At 44.2% G+C, this 23,584-nt stretch overlaps 1 protein-coding gene across 11 annotated transcripts in view; it reads left to right on the top strand.

Annotated features, from left to right (window-relative positions):
* KIAA0586 (KIAA0586 ortholog) overlaps window positions 1–23,584 on the top strand; it is a 137,851-nt gene that overhangs the window by 59,669 nt on the left and 54,598 nt on the right. For all 11 annotated transcript variants that reach the window (XM_043548790.1, XM_043548791.1, XM_037901173.2 and 8 more), the window contains 5 exons: window positions 17,966–18,159; window positions 18,353–18,471; window positions 19,166–19,350; window positions 21,584–21,731; window positions 22,327–22,552. In XM_043548790.1, coding sequence (XP_043404725.1) covers window positions 17,966–18,159; window positions 18,353–18,471; window positions 19,166–19,350; window positions 21,584–21,731; window positions 22,327–22,552 — 872 coding nt within the window. The remainder of the gene's footprint in view (window positions 1–17,965; window positions 18,160–18,352; window positions 18,472–19,165; window positions 19,351–21,583; window positions 21,732–22,326; window positions 22,553–23,584) is intronic.

The raw sequence follows: 23,584 nt of genomic DNA, 5'->3' as shown, positions 1-23,584 counted from the left end.
GTCTGTAATTGAGTTACCAAAGAGATTGAAGTGTTCTCCAACTGGTTTTTGAATGTTCTAATTCTTGATGTCTGATTTGTGTCCATTTATTCTTTTACATAGAGACTGTCCAGTTTGCCCAATGTACATGGCAGAGGGGCATTGCTGGCACATGATGGCATATATCACATTGGTAGATGTGCAGGTGAACGAGCCTCTGATAGTGTGGCTGATGTGATTAGGCCCTGTGATGGTGTCCCCTGAATAGATATGTGGACCCAGTTGGCAACAGGCTTTGTTGCAAGGATAGGTTCCTGGGTTAGTGGTTCTGTTGTGTGGTATGTGGTTGCTGGTGAGTATTTGCTTCAGGTTGGGGGGCTGTCTGTAGGCAAGGACTGGCCTGTCTCCCAAGATCTGTGAGATTGATGGGTCGTCCTTCAGGATAGGTTGTAGATCCTTGATAATGCGTTGGAGAGGTTTTAGTTGGGGGCTGAAGGTGATGGCTAGTGGTGTTCTGTTATTTTCTTTGTTGGGCCTGTCCTGTAGTAGGTGATTTCTGGGTACTCTTCTGGCTCTGTCCATCTGTTTCTTCACTTCAGCAGGTGGGTATTGTAGTTATAAGAATGCTTGATAGAGATCTTGTAGGTGTTTGTCTCTGTCTGAGGGGTTGGAGCAAATGCAGTTGTATCGTAGAGCTTGGCTGTAGACAATGGATCATGTGGTGTGGTCTGGGTGAAAACTGGAGGCATGTAGGTAGGAATAGCGGTCAGTAGGTTTCTGGTATAGGGTGGTGTTTATGTGACCATTGCTTATTAGCACCTTAGCATCCAGGAAGTGGATCTCTTGTGTGGACTGGTCCAGGCTGAGGTTGATGGTGGGATGGAAATTGTTGAAATCATGGTGGAATTCGTCAAGGGCTTCTTTTCCATGGGTGCAGATGATGAAGATGTCATCAATGTAGCGCAAGTAGAGTAGGGGCATTAGGGGACGAGAGCTGAGGAAGCGTTGTTCTAAGTCAGCCATAAAAATTTTGGCATACTGTGAGGCCATGTGGGTACCCATAGCAGTGCCGCTGATTTGAAGGTGTACATTGTCCCCAAATGTGAAATAGTTATGGGTGAGGACAGAGTCACAAAATTCAACCACCAGGTTTGCCGTGACATTATTGGGGATACTGTTCCTGACGGCTTGTAGTCCATCTTTGTGTGGAATGTTTGTGTAGAGGGCTTCTACATCCATAGTGTCCAGGATGGTGTTTTCAGGAAGATCACTGATGGATTGTAGTTTCCTCAGGAAGTCAGTGGTGTCTCGAAGGTAGCTAGGAGTGCTGGTAGCGTAGGGCCTGAGGAGGGAGTCTACATAGCTAGACAATCCTGCCTGAGATGATGGGGCATCCAGGATTTCCAGGTTTATGGATCTTGGGTAGCAGATAGAATACCCATGGTCGGGGTTCCAGGGGTGTGTCTGTGCGGATTTGTTCTTGTGCATTTTCAGGGAGTTTCTTGAGCAAATGCTGTAGTTTCTTTTGGTAACCCTCAGTGGGATCAGAGGGTAATGGCTTGTAGAAAGTGGTGTTGGAGAGCTGCCTAGCAGCCTCTTGTTCATATTCCGACCTACTCATGATGACGACAGCACGTCCTTTGACAGCCTTTTTGATTATGATGTCAGAGTTGTTTCTGAGGCTTTGGATGGCATTGTGTTCTGCACGGCTGAGGTTATGGGGCAAGTGATGCTGCTTTTCCACAATTTCAGCCCGTGCACGTCAGTGGAAGCACTCTGTGTAGAAGTCCAGTCTGTTGTTTCGACCTTCAGGAGGAGTCCACCCAGAATCCTTCTTTTTGTAGTGTTGGTAGGAAGGTCTCTGTGGGTTAGTATGTTGTTCAGAGGTGTGTTGGAAATATTACTTGAGTCGGAGACGTTGAAAATAGGATTCTAGGTCACCACAGAACGGTATCATGTTCGTGGGGGTGGAGGGGCAGAAGGAGAGGCCCTGAGATAGGACAGATTCTTCTGCTGGGCTGAGAGTATAGTTGGATAGATTAACAATATTGCTGGGTGGGTTAAGGGAACCACTGTTGTGGCCCTTTGTGGCATGTAGTAGTTTACATAGTTTAGTGTCCTTTTTCTTTTGTAGAGAAGCAAAGTGTGTGTTGTAAATGGGTTGTCTAGTTTTTGTAAAGTCCAGCCACGGGGACGTTTGTGTGGAAGGTTGTTTTTTTTATGAGAGTATCCAGTTTTGAGAGCTCATTCTTAATCTTTCCCTGTTTGCTGCAGAGGATGTTGATCAGGTGGTTCCACAGTTTCATTCTTACTGTTTCTCTTTCTGCTAACTCAGGGATATGGCTCCCATTATGTAGTCACAGTGTTTCCTTTACCTATGCTAGGGGACACTGTGATCATTGTTGGCATCCTTTCGTCTGTGAGAGATGGTGTGAATTGTAGCCTATGATGTAAACGGTTTGCAATGTCACATATGACTGAATAGTCCAATTCGAGATTTGCATGATCTTTGGCAGTTATTGCAAATGTATGTATATTTGTTGGGAGCTGCTTGCTTGGGTGTGATCAAGACCAAGCAAAATCACAATTATTAACTATGGCTATTTTATTACTAAAGAAAGGAAAAGAAAACATTAAACAACACAAATGACCAAACCAAAATGATGAACTGCTTACTTCCATTATAATCTCTTCTGTACGCCTCCCTGTGGAGAGCTTTTAACAAGAATTTAACACCCTTGAGAGCAAACAACTCTGAGGTGTTCTTTTCTCTTGGTAAAGTTAAGACCAAAGTATATTGTTTAAAATTATTGTGAATCCATTCTTTAATATAGCCTCAGATAACTATGAATGTTTATAGATGGGCAAAAAAATGTTTGTTTCAAGGCAAGTGGACTTGTTGGTTATTAATAAATTACCAATTTTAAACTGACTGGCTATCTTAGCTACATCCTATGAAACCGAGGAAAATATCTAAATCAGTTACTTAGAAAAAGGCATTTAAGGAACTATCTTGAGACAGGCCAATTAACCTATATTAAGAATCTTAAATCCAGTTAAAACTCATTATTTTTCTGTTTACCAATGTTTAGCCAGTTTTCCTCTTTAGAAATACATGGTATAATCACTTGGTGATTAATAGGAAAAACTGTTTGTTTGTCTTTTAAATTACAACAGCATTTCAGTAATCCAACAAAATCATTACAAGAGTTTTAAATCTAATCTCTTGGCAGTGTTTTAGTTAACTTCCTCTCCCCAATCCACATTGACGCCTTGGGGAGATTTCTTCTTGAGTCTTCTCTTTTTTTCTTAACTGTCTACGGCAGTTTGCTTGTAGAGATGGGTAGGGTGAGTTGTGGAGTGCTTGCTGTCTAAGCAGAGTAGCAGGGGTTAGATGTGAGGGGGTGCTCACTTCAACATCTTTTATATCTTTCTCCTTATTTTCATGAACTTGTTGGGAAAACACATCTCTTTCATTCTTGTTTCGATTTATGTTGGTTGCTATATCATTTTTCATTGGCTTCGTGCCTTTGGGGTTGGCCTAGGTGACTCTTTCAGATCCTGAATATGCAGCCTGTTAATGAATATACGACATTCCTGCCACAAAAAAGAACAAAGGCCGTTGAAGAATAGATTCAGATAACTTTTAAAATTTTAAAAAGAAAAGGAGTACTTGTGGCACCTTAGAGACTAACCAATTTATTTGAGCATAAGCTTCTCTAAGGTGCCACAAGTACTCCTTTTCTTTTTGCGAATACAGACTAACACGGCTGCTACTCTGAAACCTTTTAAAGTTTTAACTCTTTTATTCAGTCCATTTTTTGAGATTTTATTTTTATTTTTCTTATAGTATGACAGGAAATGAAATTCAAAAAGTCCAAGCACTCCTGTTCTTTTATGTAAGAGTTTTTAGTTTTCAAAACAGTCTGAAAATTAAATAACTTTTAGAAAGTCTTTTGATGAATGGTTGACTCTACGCGACAGTTTTTGGAATGATGATTTTCTTGTCTTCTGCATTGGAAGAAGGTTTGCTCACTCCCATAATTCCCCTTTAATATAAATATTCTATACTTAAATGGCTTCTTATTTAATAATTAGTCAGTCATCAAATGAACTTATTATATTTGTACATTAAACATTTTACGAGTTATATAACAATACTATCAGGCTTGCCTTTACAAAATATTTGCAAATATACATATTGAAAGCAGCATATACAATCTTAAGTATATGAGAAGCAACGAAGATTTTTACTTCTAAGTGTTGACATTAGTTACTTGGAAGTAGCCGGTATCTTCTGTGAAACATTTCGCACCATAAATATTCTTCAAATGTAAAGAATAAAGACTTCAGTGTGTTTACAAAAGAAATCAGTTTCAGTAAGGATAGTTCTAGAATTCTTTGTGTGGGTTAAACATAGCTTTTTCTTTGAAAAGAAGGGCAGGAGGGGTTAGTATAGGCCCACTCTACCTCTAGATTTATTGCTCTGATAACACAACCCTGCATTCTTTTCACAGATTTATTCCTAAAAATGTTCACAAGGTTTGTTTCTGCTTGATGTGAGTGTGCTTGTCCTTGGGAGATAGAAGCGGAAACCTTCTGGAATTTCTTTGATTAGCTTTAACATTTTGTAACATAATTAGCTAAACATGTATATTATTATATTTCCAAACATCCTGGCAATAACATTTTTGTAGCTATATCTTAATATTCAGTAAAGGTGCAAACAAGTTTGTAACAACTTTTTTAAAAGTTACAATATTTTTATTAATATAATTTTTGTATCAGTACTGAGGACTTTCCTCTACATTTACTAACAACTTAAAAATATTCTATCTACTTGTTGAACAATCTTATTCTTCACTGTTGGAATAAATACATAATTTGTTAATAGGTAGAGGACCTTTGACAAACAAAAGGAAGAGAAAAGGAGTACTTGTGACACCTTAGAGACTAACAAATTTATTTGAGCATAAGCTTTCATGAGCTACAGCTCACTTCATCAGATGCATGAAGGAAGAGAGTTAACTTAATGTTAAGAATTGGGTTTTAATTGTACATGCCTAGACTCCTTAGAAATAAAGACATGCTGTCAAAGATCAGCACTTCAGAGTCAATAGTGGTACTAGAATTCGAGACCTACCTGTATGTGCACTTATTGGAGAATAGCAATGAAGTAAGTTAATATCAAGTATTCTGACAGAGCATACATCATTTGGTGATGCTGCAGCCCTTGAAAATGAATTGCATATATTGTGTTCTTATTAACAAATGGATTTTGGAAATAAAAGTAAGAAAAACTGTCAGTAATACCCTGTAAGTATACGAACATACAAATAACCTTATTGACAGCCAGTCAGAGAGCTCCATTTGTGACCAGTATGGTAAATTCACTTCAGAAATATGTGTATTAAATGTACAGTATATCAAAGAATATGTTCCAGTCCTGTCAAAACTATGCAAATGACTCTTTAAAATAATGACCAGAACTTCTCTAAAAGAACTAATAAATCTACTTGGCAGTTTTTTTCTATTTGTACAAATGCTTATTCTTTAAAAACGAACAGGGAAACTACTTAAGAAATCAATTTAAGAAATAACAATAAAAAGAACCTAGCAGCATCTAAATTCTTTAAATGTTAATATGAGTTCTCCATTTTTCATATTTCTCCAGGATTGCGTTTATTTTTTGTTCTTGGCAATGGCCTGCATTTTAACCACAAAGCAAAATAGTGTTTCAATGGCAACACATGTTTGGCTCATGACCATATATATAGTGTTCTTAAAGATGTGCAAGACAAACATAATGTGGAACCATAAAATCAGGTCTCCGGAGTGACAGAAATATTTAAGACCTCAAAAGCATCCTCTTTTATAGTAATAGCTTTGCTTTGAATGTGCATGGAGATATGTCCATAAAATGTTATGCAGGAAAACTGGCCTTTTTCCCCCATGAAAAGTACAATCGGTTAGAAGTTAAGAAGATAAGTATTTGTCAAAAAACTTCCTGTTTTTTCAGTTTCATGTGGACAGGATTTTTTGGTACTGTGGTCCACGAGTTTTCTCTGAGTTTAGTACTTCTCTCTGATTTCTTGTGGTAGAAGATAGGTCCAGAAGATACTGAAGACGTTAAAATGCTAATTTTAGTTAGCTACTCTGTCACTGGATAATGCAGCAGTTCCCAAATTTTTGAAAGTTGAGTCCCCTTAGAGGAAGATGAAATCTGTTGTACCCCCATTGCTGTCCTGCCATGTCATGTTAAAGGCCTACCTGTGGTAATGTATAACCCTTCTGCATTTGCCCTCTTATCTCTTGGTGCAACTTGCACTTTGGGGAAATGCTAGGGTAGAACTTAAGTTACACCCTTTCTTTTTGTTTATGCTTTGGAGGGCAGTGAAATAATTAACTCTGTTGACAATCAACGTATCCTCATTAGCATCGGAGTTAGCACCCATTGAAATAAATGGGACAGTTCACACCCTAGAGCTGTTGTTTCAGGCTCTCATTTTGAAGATTTCTCCTCAACAGTAATAGTTAGAGACTATGTACACAGAAAAGTTTTAACAGTGTTACCAGTATAGCCATCCCATCCATGTGGACACTCGTATTCTGCAGTCTGGTGTCAACCCCAATTCTGATACATATGAGCTATTCCCTTCCTGTGTGTAGTTTTGAGGGGCAGTTCAACACTGCAGTACACAGCCAGATGTTGGCCACAAGTAGCATCTTACTAGATGTCCTTGGAAAAGAATCAAAGTACTCAGATTTCTCAGAGCAGTCAGACTGGTTAGACCTGAAGTCAGACCAGTCTTTCCTAAATGGGACTTACCACTGGTGCTGAAAGCACCCTTTAAACCATTTACATGGATCCTCACCTTTCTACAGATCTATCAAAACCTATTTCTTGGTTGCTTTCACAGCTTCTAGGTGATTCTTTAAGTTGGCAGCTTTATCTGTGCATAAATCTCATTAAGTCATTCATAATGACAAAGTGGTATGAAGGAACTCATAATCTTTCTCGTCAAAAGTGAACTCATCTTTTCGTGCCACATAGGGGACAGCATCCTGCAGAAAAGCTGTGGCATAATATGGATGCTTTTGGAGTACTAAAGAGATATATTGAGTGCACTGATTCAACGAGAAGATTGGCTTCCTTGTTCATCTCCTTTCATCCAAAGTGACAAGGGCTCCAGCTATCCAAATTATATCTGGCTAGATGGATCAGAGTATGCATTGTCAAGGCATACAAGGCATCAGGTTGAACCTGTTTTGACAGAATCAAAATACGCTCCACAAGATCTACGGTGTCTTTAGACACTTTCTGCCCATGTTCTTCCCCTGAGGAGATCTGCTGGGCAGCAACATGGTCCTTTATTAACCCTTTTATTAGACACTATAAGGTGGACTTTCTATCCTCTGCAGAAGCGTCCTTCAAAAGGAAGGTGCTGCACGTATTGATCCAGAAGTTGCTTTCCGTTTTGGCAATTGATGGGAAAAGCCCTTCCTTCACTTCTTATTCTACTTCTTCATCCCTCCCTAGTTCTGTTCTCTCCTCCTACTTCCCATATGTGACAGTATTGTGGGAGACATAGGGTTATAGAATGGGAAATTTCTTATCTGATAATATCCTTTACAATAGTAGCAGCATCCACAGTTCTTCTTTGAGTGATTGCTCATGTATTCCGCAATAGGTGTGCGTGCTCACCACGTGCACCGGTGCCAGAAGTTTTTCCCCTAGCAGTATCTGTAGGGGGGAGCGCCCCCTGCAACCTCTGGAGTGGCACCTGCCTGGCGCGGTATAAGGGGAGCTGCGCACTCCCCCCACCCTCAGTTCCTTCTTGCCAGCAGTGAAGGTGCGTCGGAACTGCTCTACTCCAGCTTTGCTGCAGCTCGTCCCCAGAACTGTTCTTTTGTTCGTTCAGCGTTAGTACCTGTAATTAGTTAGCTGTTTAATTAGTTTAGTTAGTCAGTGAGCCCGGGCCAGGGCATGTCCCGCGCCCTGTGGTTTAAGTCATGCGGCTCTTGTAGGCGTTCTGTGCCAAGAAGTGACCCAGACGCACACTGTTTGCGCTGCTGGGGAGAAACCCATATCAGCGAAAGGTGCAAGATTTGCAAGTCGTTTAAGCCTCGGACCAAAGGAGAAAGGGACATTAGGCTCCGGGCCATCCTGATGGAGTCAGTGCTGACCCTGACCCCGGCACACCGTTCCAAACTGGTACCCGCGGCATCGGTACGCGGCGAACCTCCGGTGTCATCGACCAGTCGGGGCACGCCAAGAGGGCCAGGAAGACCCTCTTTTCGCAGTGGCACAGACAGAAGTCTGGGACAGAGGCTAGGCCCATGTCGGGCAGTCCTCGATCCCCACTGGGCCCCAGGCCTCCGACTCAGCGTAGTAGCCCAGCCCCTTCAGAACAGGCCTCTCCGGATGTCCGGATGCTGTCCACCCCTGAAGCTCTCCAGGCGGCATGGGACATTCTGTCCATGCCGGTGCCTGGAGCGCTGCCGATGTCGGCCCCACACTCCAGAGGCAAGCCGCCACTGGGATCTCCGCAGTCGCCTCCGGCCCAGTACCGGTCTCAATCGAGAGAATGTTCCCCACGCCAATCACCGCCCAGCGATCGCTCAGGGCAGAGTCCAGGTGGATCGACCTTGGCGCCAACCAGACTGTCTGGCTTGGTTCCGTCTGGCTGGGACTCGCGGCACCACTCGTCCTCAAGGAGCAAATATCGGCGGGAGCGCAGTGGGCGTCGCCATCGGTCCTTGCCTCGGAGAGGGTACCACAGTCGGTCGTGGCACGGTCGTCGACACCGTTCCCGCTCAGACTCCCACTCCAAGTCTCCGCCAAGACAATGCAGTGCCGGGCGTCGATTGCCAGCTTTTCACTGTTGCGGGTCCGCCCATCGAGGCCGTTCACGGAGCAGATGTTACCGCTGGTATTGGTCCTCCATGTCGAGATCGCGGTCCCATGACTGTCGTAGATCCCGGCACCGCTGTTCCTCCTGGTCCAGAAACAGCAGCAGATCTTACGCCAGCCATAGCCATTCATAGCTGTCCTTCGATGGGCAAGGCCAGCCAACCCGAACAACCAGCCCTGCTGGTGCCACAGCAGATGCAGTGGCACTGAGCATCATGGCTGGCCCAATGGTACCAGTGGGCACTGTAGCCTCCGGCGGAGCCCCCGGTGGGAACTCGCTCGGTGTCTGGAGCTTCGGAGGCACCGTCGGCCTCCCTCTCCAGACCCCCGAGAAAGGAAGTGGTGGGACGTGCGTCCTCTGCACCGTGTCCAGAGTCCAACCCGGAGGAGGCGATTGCGGCCCTGCCCCCCTGTATCCCGCAGGAGGACTTCAGAGCCACCAAGAACTCTTAAAGAGGGTGGCAGCAAGCACCCCATCGGCACTGGATAGGGTGGCCTTGCCTCTCCATGAAGGGGTGGCTAAGATTTCAAATGCCCTGTGGCAAACACCGGTCTCGTTGACCCCATCTCTAAAAAGGCGGAACGCAAGTACTTTGTACCCACTAAGGGGCATGAGTATCTGTATACCCACCCGGTGCCCAACTCCCTGGTGGTCGAGTTGGTCAACCACAGGGAATGGCAGGGTCAGCCAGCCCCGACCCCAGAGAACAAAGACTCTCAGAGACTGGACTCTTTCGGAAGGAAAAATTTATTCATCTTGGAGCTTCCAGTTACGAGTGGCAAACCATCAGGCTCTCCTGGGCCAGTATGAATTCAATCTGTGGGGCTCCCTGCCCAAGTTTGAGGACTCCCTGCAGGAGCACAATAGGAAGGAGTTTCCAGGCGCTAGTGGAAGAAGGGGCAGCGGCCGCTAGGGCATCCCGGCAGGCAGCCTTGGATGCTGCGGATACGGCCACACGATCAATGGCCTCCGCGATGTCTATGAAACGGGCGTCATGGCTCCCGCTCTCTGGGCTGTCCAGCGAGTCTCAGTATTCCATGCAGGATCTCCCGTTTGATGGGAAAGCTCTGTTTACGGAGGAAACGGATACAAGGCTGCATGGCATGAAGGAATCCTACATGACCCTCCAGACTCTGGGCCTCTATGTTCCAGTTCTGGCAAAACCTAAGTTCAAGCCGCAGCAGACGCTGGCCCAGGCTGCCCTCCGGAAGTATGAGGTCACCCATAAGAAGCAGCAGGACTATAAGAGACGCCCTCAGAGGCAGTCTCGGCCTGCCCCCCAGCCTGGGTCCTCCAAGGGCAAGCAGGCGGGGAAAAGGCATTTTTGACGGGATGCTTGGGGGCACCTCATCAGGGATCCACCCCCAATAAAGCTTCCCTTCTCCAACCAGTTGTGTGCTTTCCTCCCAGAATGGTTGCCACTAACCTCGGACTGATGGGTCCTCAACACCATCTCCCAGGGTTACACCGTCTAATTTACTTCCTCCCCGCCCAGCCACCCCCCGCCCCCGTCCCCCTTGGGGGATCCCTCGCACGAAGCTCTGCTCGAGCAGGAGGTGGGCCGGCTCCTAGGTCTAGGAGCAATAGAAGCGGTGCCTGAGGAGTTCACAGGCAAGGGGTATTACTCCCGTTATTTCCTTATCCCGAAGGCCAAAGCGGGGCTCAGGCCCATCCTTGACCTCTGAGGTCTGAACCAGTACATGGTGAAGCTCAAGTTCTGCAAGGTCTCCCTGGCCTTCATCATCCCTTCCCTGAATCCCAGGGACTGGTACACTGCCCTCGATCTACAGGACGCGTACTTCCACATCCACATATTCGAGGGGCACAGACCCTTCCTCTGTTTTGTGGTGGGACAGAATCACTAACAATTCACAGTCCTACCGTTTGGTCTGTCCACTGCCCCCAGGGTGTTTACAAAATGCATGTCGGTGGTAGCGGCCTACCTCAGACAGCGGGGGGTCCAGATATTTCTCTATCTGGACGATTGGCTTGTCAAGGGCACCTCCCGGTTGCAGGTGAGGGATCACGTGGCGCTCCTCCTGTCCACGTGCACCGCCTTTGGCCTGTTGGTAAACAACACCAAGTCCACGTTAGTCCCAGTCCAATGCTTAGAGTTTATCGGGGTGCTCCTGGATGCAGTGTCGACCAGGGCCTCTCTCCCGCCAGGCAGATTCGAGACCCTGAAAGGTCTCATCGACTCAGTCACAAGGTTCCCAGTGACAACAGCCAGGGTTTGCCTACAACTCTTGGGTCACATGTCGGCATGCACGGACGTGGTTCGTTAGGCCAGGCTCAGGATGAGGCCCCTCCAGCTCTGGTTGGCCTCGAAGTTCTCCCAGGCCACAGACAGGAAGGACAAGGTCCTCACCGTGCCGGACTCTGTGATCACCTCCCTATGGTGGTGGTCCGCCCGAAACAACATGCTCCAAGGGATCCCATTCAGGGACAGGGCGCCATCATTGGAACTGGTGTCTGATGTGTCGGACCTGGGTTGGGGGGCTCATGTGGGGAACTTTCAGACCCAAGGCCTGTGGTTGGCTCAAGACCTGACCTTACATATAAACGTCAAGGAGCTCAGGGCATTGTGGCTGGTGTGTATGGCCTTCCGCTCGCACCTGGAGGGCAAGGTAGGTCAGGGTCCTCACGGACAACACGGCCTCAGTGTTCTATATCAACAGGCAAGGTGGGGCTCGATCCTCTGACCTTTGCCATGAAGCCCTCAGGCTGTGGGACTTCTGTATAGCCCACGACATCCACCTGAAGGCCTTCCACCTACCGGGTGCCTGGAACGAGAGGGCAGATTACTTGAGCAGGGACTTTTCCTCGCAACACGAGTGGTCCCTCCACCCTGAAGTGGCCCACCGACTCTTCCGAAGGTGGGGAACTCCCCAGATGGACCTGTTCACGACTCAGCAGAACCGGCGATGCCCCCAGTTCTGCTCCGGGGGGGCCTGGGGAAGGACACTCTCTCCGATGCCTTTCTCTTATCATGGTCAGCCCAGCTTCTCTACGCCTTTCCTCCGTTCCCTCTAATAAGCAGGGTCCTGGAGAAGATAAAGACGGACAAGGCCCGGGTCCTCCTGATTGTCCCGGCGTGGTCCAGGCAGCATTGGTACGGGACCCTGACGGGCCTGGCAGTAGCTCCGCAGTGGCTGTTGCTGCTCCACCCAGACCTGCTGTCTCAGGACGAGGGCCGCCTCCTCCACCCCAACCTGGCAGCTCTTCCACCTTGCGGTGTGGCTGCTCAGTGGTTAGGTGGAGAGGAAAGGACGTGCTCAGAGCAGGTTCAGCATGTCCTCCTCGAAAGTAGACGGCCCTCCACTCGCAGCGCTTATTTGGCGAAGTGGTCCCGGTTTTCTAGGTGGGAGGTGGACCAGGGTGTCTCCCCGGTGACCACCCCGATCCAGCTTATCCCTGATTACCTCCTTCACCTGAGGGCCCAGGGCCTGATGCCCTCATCAGTCAAGGTGCATCTGGCAACCATGTCAGCCTTCCATCCGCCGGTGCAAGGGCACACAGTATTTTCCCATGCTATGACTGGCCGATTCCTTAAGGGTTTGGACCATCTTTTTCCATATTCTAGACCCCCGGTCCCGCAGTGGGACCTAAACCTGGTGTTGGCTCGTCTCATGGGGCCGCCGTTTGAATCACTGGCCACTTGCTCCTGGTCTCACCTCTCATGGAAGGTATCCTTCCTGGTTGCAGTCACGCTGGCCAGGCGAGTCTCGGAGCTCAGGGCCCTGACCTCTGAGCCGCCGTACATGGTCTTTCAGAAAGACAAGGTCCAGCTCCGTCCACACCCTGCATTCCTCCCAAAGGTGGTCTCTGCCTACCACGTGGACTTTTTTCTACCAGTCCTCTGCCCCAAGCCTCACACATCTAGTGAGGAGCGCCGTCTCCACACGCTCGACGTGAGGCGAGCTCTGGCTTTCTACCTCGAGCGGACCAAGCCATTCAGAAGTCCTCGCAATTGTTCGTCGCCTCGGCTGCGCGCATGAGGGGCCAGCCGATTTCCACTCAGTGGCTTTCCAATTGGATCACTTTGGGCATCCATTCCTGTTATGAGCTGGCGGGTGTCCCCCCGCCACCCATTGTGAGGGCACACTCAACTCGGGCGCAGGCCTCGTCGGCTGCCTTTGTGGCCCACGTCCACATCCAGGACATTTGTAGGGCCGCCATTGGTCTTCAGTTCACACATTCACCTCGCACTATGCGATCATCCCCCAAACCAGGGATGACGCCGGGTTCGGCAGGGCTGTTCTCCATCATGGGAACTTGTGAACTCCTACCCACCTCCAACAGATGTAGCTTGGAATCACCTATTGTGGAATACACATGAGCAATCACTCGAAGAAGAAAAGACAGTACCTTTTCCGTAACTGGTGATCTTCGAGATGTGTTGCTCATGTCTATTCCACATCCCACCCTCTTTCCCCTTTGTCAGAGTTGTCTGGCAAGAAGAAACTGAGGGTGGGGAGAGCGCACAGCTCCCCTTATACCGCGCCAGGCAGGTGCCACTCCAGGGGTTGCGGGGGGCACTCCCCCCTATGGGTACTGCTAGGGGAAACACTTCCAGCACCGGTGCACGTGGCAAGCACGCACACCTATTGTGGAATAGACATAAGCAACACATCTCTAAGAACAACAGTTCTGCAGTTTCCACGATATGCTATGCATCCGATGAAGTGAGCTGTAGCTCACGAAAGCTCATGCTCAAATAAACTGGTTAGTCTCTAAGGTGCCACAAGTACTCCTTTTCTTTTTAGTTATGGAAAAGGTAACTCTCTTTTCTTCCTTCCCTGAATGGCTGCTTATTCAAAGGGCAAAATATAATTTTTGTACCTACAGTATGTGGGCCATTTAGCCTATTGTACATAGTTTACTAGTTGGCATTGAAGTTATTCTTACTAATCATATTCTACTTGTTTTTACGCAACTTTGGAATCAACGATCTGGTAACAAGCTGGAGCAGAGGGTGTGACCAGCAGAAATGTAGAAACAGGATGTTTCATTATTGTCAGAACATTCCCCTCCTTTTTCCTCTAAATGAAATTTTGGCAAAATCAACAAGATTTTGCAAAGGATTTTGGTATAGATGGAACTGCATTTTCCCATGAAAAATGGTTCCATCTACGTTTTTCTGACTAGCTGTACTCATCAGGATGAGTTTTTCAAAGAGGACGTCTAATGCAGCCAAAGCCTACACCATGAAAGCCTTTGAAAATCAACAGTGTCAAAAAATAAATTCATGATTAAGTTATTGGAGAACTTTGATAAGAAACTATTAATATATTTTTCAATTATAAAACAAAATTCTCGTATTTTACCTGATCATTTCTGCCATTTTTTATTTCTATAACATTATGTGAATATACTTTTGAGATCTAAATAGAGAGGGCCTCAACTTGATACTTTGAAAAGTAAAATGATTAATATTCCAACTAGATCTAAAATAACTTCTAATTTGTCATTTTTTTGGTTGGTTGTCATGATAGACGTTTTCAAAGGTCCCTTAGGAGGTGAAATGCAGAATTAACTACATATCATTCAGGACAAGACTGGAAGAGATGACATATAAATAGGTTTAGTCTGTATAATTAAATGCTGAACATAATTTTTGTATTTAATTTTCAGTGAAGATTATATATTATATTCATTTTGGGATAATACATACTTCTCTGTTCAGATTGGTATACTAATACAAATATATTTTAAAATCTTATGTATATGATTTGGAAATGTAGAAAAACCGCTGAAGTTTTAGCCAGAAGCTATTAATTGCATTTGCATTGAGATTTATTGCATATGCTTAGTTTATTTAATCCAGATGTCTGCATTTTAAACACTTTAGAAAAGATTATATTAAATGGGAGACATCAAAGAAAATTTATAAGAGTTAATATAGTCAGTAGAAAGAACAGGCATAATGAAACACCAGACAGAGGAATTTGTACATTCACTTGTGAGAATGAATTATGGCTATGAATGCATATATCCCAACAGAACGAATTGCTTATCAACTCACAAGTCATCCAGAGTAATTTTAAGATGATATGGCACCCTTATTTGAGTTTAAATGTAATACATTATTTTTAAATGTTATAGAATAGTGCTATTTAATACATTATTTTTAAATCATTATAGAATTTTTGGGGTAAGATTTCTATTTGGTGTAGTCCAAATGTGAATATCATGTTCATATGTCTGTTTTGTAAGTTATGCATTATTTAAGAAAATGCCTTTTTTAAAAACCAGAACGTTAACCCCCCCCCCCCCCCCAATCCACAGCAAAAATGTTTTTTGCTCTAGTGCCCAGTATGGAGCTTTATTACCTTTTTCAAATTTAAAATATTTGAAAATTAGTGGAGCGGAAGACTGGGAGAGAAACTTTAATATCAGAGTGGAAGTGCTTGCTCCCTTTTCCCTCTTAGCCTGAGCTCTGGGACCCTTCACCTCAGAGATTACTAGACCGAGCCCTAGCCCAAGCCTGGAAGTCTACCCTGCAGTGAAACAGCCTTGCAGTCCAAGCCCCGCAAGCCCGAGTCAGCTCGCACCAGCTGTGGGGTTTTTGTTACAGTGTAGACATAACCTTACGGGTCAGTCCTTCAGGTCTTACTCATGTGAGTAATTCTTACTAGAGAGATAAGATGTACTAGAATATATTTTGTATTGGACCAGCTTCTGTTGGTGAGAGAGACAAGCTTTCAAGCTTATACAGAGCTGTTCTTCAGGATTGGGAAATGTACTCAGGCGATGTCTACACTAAAGAGCTTACAGCGGCACAGCTGTACAAATGCAGCTGCACTGCTGTAAGTTCTCCCTTGTAGCCACTCTATGCTGATGGGAGAGAGCTCTCCCACTGACATAATTAAACCACCTCAACGAGCGGCAGCAGCTATGTCAGCGGGAGTGCATCTCCCGCTGATACAGTGCTGTCCACACCGGCACTTCTGTCGGTGTAACTTTTATCGCTCAGGGGGTGTTTTTTTCACACCCCTGAGCGACATAAGTTATACCGAAAAACGTGCTAGTGTAGACGTAGCCTCAGAATGTCACAGCTAAATTCAAGGTGGAACAGATCGTTTAGCATAAATAGCACATATTTCAAGGGGCCATTCACAGTGAAGTGACCCATTAACACCCCTCCAGTGATAGGGAGGAAAGGAGCAGGGTGAGCAGCTGGGGGTCTTGTTAGTGGGTTATAGATTGTTGTAATAAGCCATAAATCCAGTATCTCTGTTCAGTCCATGATTCTTAGTGTCTAGCAAAGTGTGAATTAAAGCTCCCAGGCTCATCTTTTGAAAATGTTGTGCAGGTTTCCTTTGAGATTGAGGGCTGAGAGGTAAGATATAGGCCACGTCTACACTACCCACCGGATCGGTGGGTAGTGATCGATCTATTGGGTATCGATTTATCTTGTCTAGTGTAGACGCGATAAATCGATCCCCGATCGCTCTGCCGTCGACTCTGGAACTCCACCACTGCAAGAGGCGGAAGCGGAGTCGACGGGGGAGCAGTGGCCATCGTTCCCGCGCTGCGAGGACGCGAAGTAAGTGATTCTAAGTCGATCTAAGATACGTCGACTTCAGCTACGCTATCTTAGATCGATCCCCACCCCCAGTGTAGACCAGGCCATAGAGTGATCACTTTGTGAAAAGTGTTCACCCCTGGGTGATTCTTACTATTTGGATAAGTAAAAAATTTTATATGCTAAACAAAGGTTGCAGGATCTGGTCCTTCTTGGTGCCTCTGTTAAGTGTTAGTGTGGTGTGATATTGTGATTGGCCATGGTTACGTGTAGAGGCTTGTGGAAAAAAACAAACAAAAAACAAAAGGGGTGGAGGGTCAGAAAATTAAGCTTCTTAGTCTTACATTTCATTGCTTAGAAATCCCTTCTAACTCTTCAGCAAATAAATGTAGTGAAAAAAATAAATGTGCGTATCGAAATTACCATTAAGCTTCCAAGGTAACGACACAGCTGTTAGAGCTATAGTTTACCTGCTGTGCTCAGTAAATTCACATTTTGGTCCATATCTTCACAGCCAGATGGTACTGAAACTTATTTTAAATTAAAGTGTACATTCTGCAGAAAATAGATATCCACGGAAAGATTGCAAATCTGTGCCATGGGACAGCATTTCTGAGATGCATATTACAAGTGACTTCAGTTATAATTGCAGTGTTGCTGAAGCCATATTGATCCCGTAATATTAGAGAGACAAGGTGGCTAAGGTAATATCTTTTATTGGACCTACTTCCGTTGGTGAAAAAGGCAAGCTTTCAAGCTTACACAGAGCTCTTCACACCCTAATAACAATTATGTGGGTGAAACCAGACAATCTCTATGCTCTCGAGAGAACTCACACAGAAAAGCGATAAAAGAGAAAAACACCGTATCACCCATGGGTGAAGACTTTTCACAAAATGATCACTTCATATCTGACCTCGCACAACACCTTCAGAAGACAAACACAAGAAATTAAAATTAATATCTCTTTTAGACACTAAAAATCATGGACTTAATAAAGACATTGGATTTATGGGTCATTACAACAATCTGTAACCCATTAATTCTCCTTTTATCCTATGACTGTAGAGCTGTGAACTGCCCGCTTCATCTTGATTAGCCTCTTGCAACATGTGTTTACTCCTTGTCTGTTCCACCTTGTGTTTAGCTGTGACACTCTGAGTACCTTTCCCAGACCTAAAGAAGAGCTCTGTGTAATCTCAAAAGCTTGTCTCTTTCATCAACAGAAGTTGGTCCAATAAAAGATACTACCTCACCCACCCTTTCTTCAGTTACAATGTTGCAAGTACGTTTCCTAGGTGTTGCAGTTATCCTTTATCTTCCTGCCTCATGTACCACAGGCAGGAGAGCCAAATCCTGTTTTGTGTAATAACTTCTGTACCACTATAACTGCACAGATTTATGGGTTGTTAGGCTTGAAATATTGTATATTAACTGCAAAATGGTAAAAGGAAAGCGTGTGCATACTATGTTATAACACAACTGTAGCTATTTTCTAAAGCAAAAATGCTGAAGGTTGTCTCTTTGCTTTTATTGTAACTAGGATCAGGAGGAGGAGGATGGAATCCCAGAATTGTCTGAACCAATCCTGGAATTTAATAGACGAACTGAAGTTGTTTCTCCAAAATATAACGGCCCTCCATTTCCCCCAACTGCTCCTGCTTCTCAACAGCCAGCTGATATTCTGGATGAAATCATTGAAAGGAGGGAAACTTTAGAAAATAGGTTGATTAGCTGGTGAGTTTCCTGTCAGGGGAAGGTAATAAAATAGCAGCTGTAAACGTAGTGGGAAGAAATACATAATCAACGCAAGTATTTTTTTAAAACTATTTCTCTTTGTCTTATTAAGTTTTCCCCATATATTGAGAGTGCTGTAAATTTGGCTGTCTCAGAGCCTGCTGGTAGAAATACAAAAGTTTTGTTTTGTCAGGGTGGAACAAGAAGTAATGGCACGAATTATTAGCGAGATGTACCCTGTCCAGAAGGAAAGAATGCCCAGTGTGGATACATCAGACAGCGAAGAGAGTGAGGCCGTAACCTCTGACATTGGTAAGTAGGAATTGTAGTTGGGCTCAGTTGCTTTCCAGCCTGAAAGCAGATGGGACCAAAGGCTATCCATCTCAAATTTGGGCTAAAAGATATTTTAACAGCTTGGTTAGGGAATTTTAACTGGCTACCGTAAGATGTGTTAAACTTACAAAACTGATAAACTAATGCACAGAAAAGATGTGTGTTTGTGCACATGTGAAGGTGAAGAAAGGGGTCATCAGGGCAATACAAGCAAATTACCCTGGTTAATTGATAAAGAACATTCCACAAATGGGCCAGCTTTGGAAACCAAATTCTGGTAAACCTCCTTCCATGCAAATCAAAGTGCAGCTGCGCGTTGTACTTTTGCTAGGCTACAAGGGTGACTGTCTTTATCTCTCTTGTGAATAAATGGCATATCAGATAAATGCCTGCCTTATAAACATACACAAGAGAGAGACGTAGGGACTCCCACAGTCTCACCTCAGCCCTTACACTGACTCCCTCTGTGGCCTTGGACAAGTCATCTGCCTCGGTTTCCCCATCTGTAAAATAGGAATAATACTTCCTCACAAGAGTGCTTGAGAGTTCATTAATGTATGTAAAGTTCTTTGAAGATGCAAATTGCTAAGCATATTGTTATATCTTTGCAGTATAATATATTGCATATCAAGAAGTAAAATTTGAATTTAGGTATTGTGTGTTTTCTTTTTAGTTGAGGCAGCAGGTGGTGGAGGATTTCAGCTCTTTGTCAGCGCTGGTGTGCCAGTGAACTCAGAAATGATTAATCATTTTGTAAATGAAGCTCTTACTGAGACTATTGCCGTGATGCTGGGTGAGCGGGAAGCTCAGAAAGCAGTTCCTGCTGCAAATGTTCTTCAAAGCACAGCAGTCTTGCCAGTAAGAGTGAATTTTTTTATTATTATTTCTGGTTGTAGTTATGAGTGTGTTCGGATTTATTTTTTTAATCCCAGATTTTGGTTATGTGCAATCTGAAGACATTGAAAAGCGATTCTGAATCAGAACAAGCATGTTGTGGCTTCTTGGTTACAGTAAGTCCCAATATGTCCCAGTAAGTAACAAGATTTAAACCAATTTCACTTTTCAAAACTTGAGTTCTTTTGCAGTTTGCAACATTTATTTTTTAGAATGCTGTGCACATAAAATTGGTCTCTGAAGGAGGGGAATAGTAATATTGGATTTCATGTTGTTGGATAATAGCTATGCTCTTTCCAGTGCAAGCTTGCAAGATTGATAGACATTTTAGCTCAAGTGTCTCGTTATATTTGATCCTGTGCACTAGAAGGCATTCTTTATTATCTGTAAAGATAAGTAGTCTTCATGCATCTTCACTCTTGGGTTTCATCCTCAGGCATGAGATTCAGAACCTGACTATAGAGCTAAAAGAATTTAGATAATTTATTTGTACTTTTCCCCTCATTGTTAGATTGATTCTCCTTGACTATGTTTTGCATTACAGTAGTCTTCAGCAAATGTTCAAACAGTTAAATTTACCTTTTAACGTGGAAGAATTTTCTCCTTCCTTTAATAATCAAATGACCACTGCCTGTTATCAGCCTAGGGCAGAATTTTTAAAATATTTTTGATAATGAGAAGATTCTGGATTATAGCTTAGAGTTCTGTGTTGAGTAAGATCTTCAATTTGATTTTTGTAGGGACCCTACATGGACAATCTATTACATAAAGGTTTAATGAAAATGGGCCAGATTCTTGGATCCACTTTGTCCCCTTTGTGCCTCTCTGGTATCACAAGTGGCCGTATTCTTGCTGTAACTGGCCAACCCTAGTATTCCCTTTGCATAGGTGAGCTCTCCAGTGGCATAAAGCTGATAGAGGTGGCAGAGCTGCCTCCTTTACTAGTGAGCCCTTCGTCTCCAGTGTAGGTGGAGGAAGCAGTTGGAATATGGCAGAGTAGAGTAGAGCTCTGCCATATTTGATTATCCATTGGTGTAAGAGAGTTTACTGAGTGTGCCTTACAGCAGTTGTGTAAGTTAGAGCTGCTCCTCAACAATTCTTGACTTATATTGAGGGCAGGCAGCACAGGATTGAGGAGTTGCAACCAGCTTCTTGATCCCTTCTTGTGTGTGGTGGAGATTCCGGTCCCAGTATATCACATAATATCAAATCAGAATGTCTAAAAAGAGAATCAGAGAGACAAGATGCCTGAGGTAGTATCTTTTATTGGACCAACTTCTGTTGGTGAAAGAGAGAAGCTTTCAAGCTGCACAGAGCTCTTCTTCAGGTCTTCTGACGGGAAGAAAAGCTCTGTGTAATCTCTGACGCTTCTCTATCTGTCTCTCTCTCCCCAACAACAGTTGGTCCAGTATAAAAGACATTACCTCACCTGCCCTGTCTCTCTAATATCCTGGGACCAACACAGCTACAGCGACACTGCATAAAAAGGGAATAGCATAAGAAGCAAGTAGCTCTGGAAATATCTGCACTGATGTACCAAGGATATCAGGGCATTGATGCAGAGGTGAATCTAAACGCACAATTTCTTCACTGAAGCAGAACCAGTTCAATGTACTATTGGAGATAATGCTGATGCATCTGGTTAATGGGCAGTAAATGCCATTGACTCAAATTCTGCAAACATTGGGTGGCTCTTTATGTTTCAGGGAAGGAAAACATATTTGTGGATAGGCTTATCCTACAGTTATCAATCTCCATGACTGCTCTATGGATGAGGGAGTAGAGGACCAAACTTTCCTTGTTTAGGATGTGTAGAACTTCAATTATACTCTTTCAAGACTTCCTCTGGTGGCAGCAATTCTGAACAAATTTAGGAGAGACAAGGTTGCATGGAGAGCATAGTTATTTATTGGTAGAGACAAATTTGGTTCCTCTTTTGGTGGAGAGAGAAATGAGTAATTCTAACAGACTGCAGATTGAAACATTTGATCACACTGAATGAAGGCATCTTGTTATATCTTGAGCCAAGATTTCTGACTTCTGACATTGTGGAGACTAATTAAGTTATCTTCAGATAAGGTTTTTCAAGTGCCCTTGCTTGCTAGGAAGAGTTCCAGGAGGTCATATTTAAATGGAAAGAACACTCAGTGTTACTGGACTTTCAGTGATATATCTTTTTCCTCTGTTATTTTTTCAGGAGTCTGTGGTGTCTACTCCATTGGCTACACCACCTCATACACCACTTCCTGAAAAAGAACCGTCTCCAGTAAAAACTCCAGTTTCTTCTTTGTCTGTGACGGAAATCGGTGGAGATGTTGGTGAACAAGAACAAATGACAGAAACAGGTAATGAAAATGGTGTTTAAACTTGAGATGGAACAAGTGTACTGACATCTGTTGACTTTAATTTATGGTGTGGAATATTTTCTCCTGCAAAGATATGATCTCTGAGAATAACCACTGTTGGGTCTGTGTTTCCACTGAGAGAGCAGGGGGGAACTCACATAATTTAAAAGGTTTGAGCTAATTTATTTAAAAATATATGCTTTTTTGTCTTCCATCGGGCATCAGTTTTGCCCTGACCAGACAGAATTTGCATTGGCATTGTCTCTGGGGGTCATTGCTTTTCCTCTCACCATGTGAGAGAAATAGCTGACCTTTGCTTCGTTATCTATGCCTAATGTTAATAAATCCATGTTTAAGCACCCCAAATATATTGTCTTGGCTTTCAGAAGTGCTGAGCACCCACAAATCACACTGAAGTCAGTGGGAGCTATAGGCAATTGTCTAATCATTTATTTAAATTAGTTTAGTTCTCACAACTATCGGAATGTTTTCAGGTAAAATATGAGTCTTATGAAACAAAATAATGACCTTACATGAGGATTACTTGCTGTTTTACTTGCCAGTCTGAATTTTGTGATTGATTTCATATGTGTAGGATTTGACATTCCAGCTGCCACTACTCCTATTGGCACACCTCCTGCTACTCCAGTTGATACACCTCCTAGAGTAACTACTCCAAGCCCTCCTGTATCAGAACATGGCTCTGATGCAACAAGAATGGGAAGCCCAAAGCCTCCAAATCCATGGGGGGATGCAGAACTTCCTCTGGATGAGGAAAAACCCAGTCCTTCGAATGAAGAAACTCTCCATCCAAGAGCTGTGTGAGTTATAACAATCAATATATTATCTAATTTCTCTTCCAAGTAATTTTGCCTGTTTTTCCTGTATAGTAAATAACTTTAGGGAAATACCGTATGTATATATCATGAAGTGTTGGGATAAACAATTCAGTAAATAGAATCAGAGGCTGATTTATATAACAGGTATAAGAAAATCAGGACCTCCTCCAGATTTTATCAGTACTTAGAATCATAGAATATCAGGGTTGGAAGGGAACTCAGGAGGTCGTCTAGTCCAACCCCCTGCTCAAAGCAGGACCAATCCCCAATTAAATCATCCCAGCCAGGGCTTTGTCAAGCCTGACCTTAAAAACTTCTAAGGAAGGAGATTCTACCACCTCCCTAGGTAATGCATTCCAGTGTTTCACCACCCTCCTAGTGGAAAAAGTTTTTCCTAATATCCAACCTAAACCTCCCCCACTGCAACTTGAGACCATTACTCCTTGTCCTGTCCTCTTCTGCCACTGAGAATAGTCTAGAACCATCCTCTCTGGAACCACCTCTCAGGTAGTTGAAAGCAGCTATCAAATCCCCCCTCATTCTTCTCTTCTGCAGACTAAACAATCCCAGTTCCCTCAGCCTCTCCTCATAAGTCATGTGTTCCAGACCCCTAATCATTTTTGTTGCCCTTCGCTGGACTCTCTCCAATTTATCTACATCCTTCTTGTAGTGTGGGGCCCAAAACTGGACACAGTACTCCAGATGTGGCCTCATCAATGTCGAATAGAGGGGGACGATCATGTCCCTCGATCTGCTCGCTATGCCCCTACTTATACATCCCAAAATGCCATTGGCCTTCTTGGCAACAAGGGCACACTGCTGACTCATATCCAGCTTCTCGTCCACTGTCACCCCTAGGTCCTTTTCTGCCGAACTGCTGCCTAGCCATTCGGTCCCTAGTCTGTAGCGGTGCATTGGGTTCTTCCGTCCTAAGTGCAGGACTCTGCACTTATCCTTATTGAACCTCATCAGATTTCTTTTGGCCCAATCCTCCAATTTGTCTAGGTCCCTCTG

Source organism: Chelonia mydas, chromosome 6, assembly GCF_015237465.2.
Source record: "Chelonia mydas isolate rCheMyd1 chromosome 6, rCheMyd1.pri.v2, whole genome shotgun sequence".
In the NCBI taxonomy this organism is placed as follows: Eukaryota; Metazoa; Chordata; order Testudines; family Cheloniidae; genus Chelonia; species Chelonia mydas.
This window is presented reverse-complemented; position numbering and strand designations above follow the sequence as displayed.